The following is a 5,000-nucleotide window of genomic DNA, read 5'->3' as shown; positions in this document are numbered from 1 at the left end:
ATATGACATCTACATAATAGTATGAGAAAAACCACGTCGTGAAGTTAAAAATATAAGTGAAATAAAAACAGACCAAAACAAATTCAAAATTCCTTTGAAAACTCTTAAGAAAATTTGGCAGTAATACTAAACATCACCTCCCTCCAGTTTGAAATGTATGTTTTATCAGGAGTTGGGATTCCCAAGGGTAACCAGCTATGGTTCATTGTACAGTCTGAGAATTAATACGTAAGTATTATTAATCTATCACATATTACCTTGTCCCACGCATCCTCAGGTGTCTGAAATTTAAAATAAGTTATCAAGTTATTTTCATGTCATAACAGAACATTATTTTGTCATTGATTGCTTCATTACCTGAATAAGCGGTCCAAACACTGGATTTACTGCTGCATTTGATACTAAGATATCAATTCCACCAAAGTGATGTAATGTCTGTAAGACAAAAAATGTTCACTGTTATCAGCATTGCTGTGAATCAAGTGCTATAAAATCGAGGCATAGCCAAACGAGGAAGGAAGTTACCAAGAGTTACTCTAGATCACCAATGAAAACCTCTAGGAGGAGGAAAATTGCACAGCAATGCTCTTAACCTGTCCAGTTACTGAAGGTCACAAGCTAGCCTGACTATTTTCCTTCTCCAGTTCAAATAATTTAATATATCCATACATAAAGTAAAAACCTTTACGAGGAGCTGGGTTAGGGTACCAAAAAACTCAACCCCCATACAATACCAAGCCTTAGAACTAAACAAGGGCATACTGGTAGATTTAAACTTAAGGCACCATGCTGATCTAACTTCCCCAAATCTTTGCACTTGGAGCCCAAAAACAAGCTAGTGCTCATTCATAGTTAATTAAACTGCAAATAATAATCCATCACTTCATACATTTCGTGATGTGTGCAAAGACCCAAAGTGACACAGAATTTAAATACCGGTAAAATAAATGCTGTCTCCCTATTTTATCTTGGTAGTGATCTGTTTGAACATTAAGACTGTTTTCAAAAGTGGCATTATAATAGTAACGATTCCCCCACGCCTAAAAAGACAAAAGAATGTGAAATGAGATTATTTTATTCTAATGGACTTGGGGACCACTAAGTTTCAAAGTGCTTACACAGTTAGTGCTATGCCTGCTTCTCAAAATGCAAAGAGTGATATTTACCAGTCTTTGATGCCCTTGGGATGAAGCAGAAGAGATACTACCCAGTAAGTTACATGTATCAAGAAAAATCAACTTTCCCAACACAATTATAGCATATACCCACACTGGAATAGAAGCACATGATCTAAAAAATGGCAATAGCTGAAAAAGCAGAGTGAAGGGATGTTGTTCAAGAAATTACATCCAAGGCCGAACAACAATGACAGAGATGCTTAACCTCCTCAGAAAAAGCCCCTAATTTCAACTCAAATGAACTCTGATTTAAAGCAGTTGACAGGTTGTTTGTGAGGCAGGGTAATTATCATTAAATTTGGCACGGAATCTGAAATTTGATCATTTGCTATTGTTGCTTTAGGATCTCCCTGGATCAATTCTTCCAAGTGAATGCACTTATTTTAACAGTTGAATGGTCGTCCTTATCGGTTGTGATGTTGGGCTGATTAATTTTTTTTTTCATGCACCCTTGAAGGGGCTGTGTCATGAAATTCAGCCAAATTCAGCAACTGGGAACTGGCAACCAAATAAAAGCGAAGCATAAAATTAAAACAACTATAAATTAAAATACTGAAGGAAGGTTTAAAAAAAAATACAGCACAAAAAGACAAAAGGATTAGGCAGGGATGGGCAAAATGGAAGAAGATTAAAATGTATTTCAATGTATTGTGGTTTTCGAATTTACTGTTCAATCTTACTAACAGTTTTTCAAAGTTTACCGCTGGTGTTTGTAACTTAAATTGTCATGTACTCTAGACAGACGTTTTTTACCACAAAGCTTTGATTTGCGTTGTTCAAAATAATTTCTGGGTTAACATTACTGTAACAGTGATGTAAGTTGCATAGCAAGTTGGGGCGAGTAATACATGTAAGTAAAACTACACAATTCAAAATCCACTGCCATGACACATCCTCTTAATTAAGAGCCTCTCACCTGTTCAATAAGATTTTTCCGATGTTCGGGGTTCGCAACATGGCATACCACGCCTTTTACAGAACACCCTTGCTCTTCCTTTTCCACCTCAGAAACAGCTTTAGTCACATTTTCCTTCTCTCTGCTACTAATCATTACCTTTGCTCCATCTCTTGCAAGCTGTTTGGCAATTGCCAGGCCTATCCTATAACAATTTTAAATTTCAAATAAACCAACATTGGAGGGAAAGCAAAAAGCTACCATTTTGAGAGTTACAGTGTACATGGCCCTTCAAACTGACGAAAGGCCAATGCTGGCAACAATATCACCTTTCTAGTTTCCCTGTCCTAATCAATTCTCTTCTATTCTTTAAGCTGATATACGAAATTAATGTGCTTCATTCACCACCCATGCAGCACCACAGTGTAGAACCTACATGTAACCCTACGAAGTGGCAAACAATGAGCCTAATAAGAAAATCCTGGCAGCCTTGTGTGTTTAAAAAGTGTGTTATCAAAATGTATAGTTATGTTTGTCATATCATAATTATCATATCATATATCTTTCTTTACCCTCGGATTTTAGAGTAGCTCCGCGCATTTACCTACCCAACCATGATACACCACAGAAGACAGACCACAACACCGGGAACTACATGCCCTACTCTTTGCGACAAGTGTGTGGGTTCTTTTACGTCCCACAGGATTATGAACATTGAAGGGTTACGAGACGGGGCCTACGGTTTATCGTCCTTATCTGAGAAGACTAGAGAGTCTAACCATTTGCAGATGTAATTACAAAGGCAGCACTTTCTCCTCAGTTATTTAAAGACCCTGAGTGTTGGTCCGGCCGGAGTTGAACACACGACCTCCCGCGTGACAGCCCGGTGCTCAACCAACTGAGCCACCAGTCATTTCCACATCATTCCTTTTCCATAGTTCAATCAGATACATGTATGTAAATAATTACCCATACATCTGATCAGACGAATGCCAAAATTTGATAATTACCGGTAGCTCCCTAAAATGTCCCTCAACCTTTCTCAGGCAAAGTAATTTTTAAGTTTCCCTCTTAACTTGCTCCATCTACATGCTCCAGCACCGGCACCAAAATCTCTGTCTCCACTTAGGTGCCCTTTATACACCATAAACACATCACTGCCAGGATGGCAACTGTTTGCTGGATAGAATAAACAGGAATTCCATATGCTATTCCTTGATAAGATTGTGGACTGGGTAACCTTTAAGTTCACACGCCTGATGGGTTTTCCATCTAATTTATAATATACCGGTACATGGCAAAATTTCTGGTTGACTAAGAGAAACACAGTTTCCAGTAACACAGTGAAGAAAAATGAGGTAATTAAGTGCAGAAACAAACCAAGCATTCTAACTGGTCAATGATCAAAGAAAGTCTCAGATCTAGCCAACCAAATGCAAGCCCCAGATGGTTCAATTTTGGCGTGATTGCTCCAACAGGATTCGAACCCAAGACCTCTATAATAGATGTCATCGAGTCCTGGGAAAAATTGTATTTTTTTAATGAACTATGAAAGACTGTTGGTATCTTGCCTAAGTAAGACATTTTGTCAATCGAGATGTTCTTATTGTGCTTTACTGCTCTCTTACTTGTATTTATATTTTCTTATCTATGGTGTTCATGTTTGTGGCTTAACATTTCCCTCATTTCTAACACCATTTCTTGTTATCCAAAAGAAAGCAATAAGAATAATATCATCACCTTCTCTGAACCAAGATCTCATTCTGCACCTCTCTTTAAATCTCAAAATCTTTTAAATTAAAACTGCAAAAATGAATGGACGCTTATTTCTTCCAAATAGACCATATTATGGTTGCATGTAGCCAAGTTACCTGGCCTAAGAATGGAAGCAAGGCTGCCGGTGTTTTGATACAAACCTTTGTGCTTATGTAATGTTAATATGGACTAATTAGAATTAAACAACAACACTATTTACATGATAAAAGCAGTAGGGGCTGTATCAATACAAGGTCACCGGCGGCCTTGCAGCTTTTCGTAGCCTAGATCACTGAGCAAACAATTGTAAAATGGTCTATTGCATGAGGATATAATCATGTGATTACTTATCAATAATATTATGCATGAAACAATTTGGAGTTAAGATCATATCATAAAATTACAGGTACTCTCTTTTGTTTATCAATGGTCCTGCAGACTGTCACTAATTACCTCTATGTTTTAATGAGTATTTCACATTCACATCTTCTGTTCACTCCTACTCCATTCACCAGTCTTCCGGCGGCCATCTTTATGTAGCTTCTGTCAACACCACCCAATATGGTAAATTACGTTTCTTAAAATAGCCCCTGTGCGTGATGACATCCGACTAGCTAATTTCACCACCAAGCCCGGAATTCCATCGAAAATCAAACTTGTAAATTTTAGCCTGATTATCCAGATGATGTGAATAATTTTGTGCAAACGAGGATTGGTGGTGAATTTTGAGCATATGACGTAATTATGCATAAGGCGCATTTCACTGGTTCTTGCCTTTGGAATTCTTTGCCCTCGTCTGTAACCAAGTCAAATTCTCTTTCACTATTTCGTAACACCATCAAGAACTCTATGCTTAATTCTTACACTCTCAAATAACTGGCCTAGCGACTAAAAAGATATATTTTTTATCCTAAAGAACGAAATTTGCTCAAGTGTTTATATTGTTGTACAGTTGTTTTTTTTAGTTTCCATCGGGATCTTGCCCTGGACAACTTGGATGATCCCAACTCTGACACTCACTGTACAGATATGTTACTATATTTCCTTTATATAATGATTTATGTTGTTTGTAAATCTTAACTTTATATTCTGTACTTGTGTTGTTTTGAGTTAAGTTGAATAAATTTTCTTGTATCTTGTATCGCGGAACACATGAGCCCTGCAACAAATTG

The 5,000-nt window shown here is 37.3% G+C and overlaps 1 protein-coding gene across 2 annotated transcripts in view; it reads right to left on the bottom strand.

Moving 5' to 3' along the window:
- Window positions 1-5,000, bottom strand: part of LOC138021318 (dehydrogenase/reductase SDR family member 4-like) — a 14,101-nt gene that overhangs the window by 8,643 nt on the left and 458 nt on the right. The window contains exons 2-5 of one of the 2 annotated variants that reach the window (XM_068868163.1): window positions 4,282-4,371; window positions 2,095-2,278; window positions 358-435; window positions 258-281 (exon numbers count right to left, since the gene is read on the bottom strand). In XM_068868163.1, coding sequence (XP_068724264.1) covers window positions 258-281; window positions 358-435; window positions 2,095-2,229 — 237 coding nt within the window. In that variant the 5' untranslated portion in view covers window positions 2,230-2,278; window positions 4,282-4,371. The remainder of the gene's footprint in view (window positions 1-257; window positions 282-357; window positions 436-2,094; window positions 2,279-4,281; window positions 4,372-5,000) is intronic. The other variant, XM_068868162.1, reaches the window with a different exon arrangement.

This window comes from Montipora capricornis, chromosome 10 (genome assembly GCF_036669925.1).
Source record: "Montipora capricornis isolate CH-2021 chromosome 10, ASM3666992v2, whole genome shotgun sequence".
NCBI classification, from domain to species: Eukaryota; Metazoa; Cnidaria; class Anthozoa; order Scleractinia; family Acroporidae; genus Montipora; species Montipora capricornis.
This window is presented reverse-complemented; position numbering and strand designations above follow the sequence as displayed.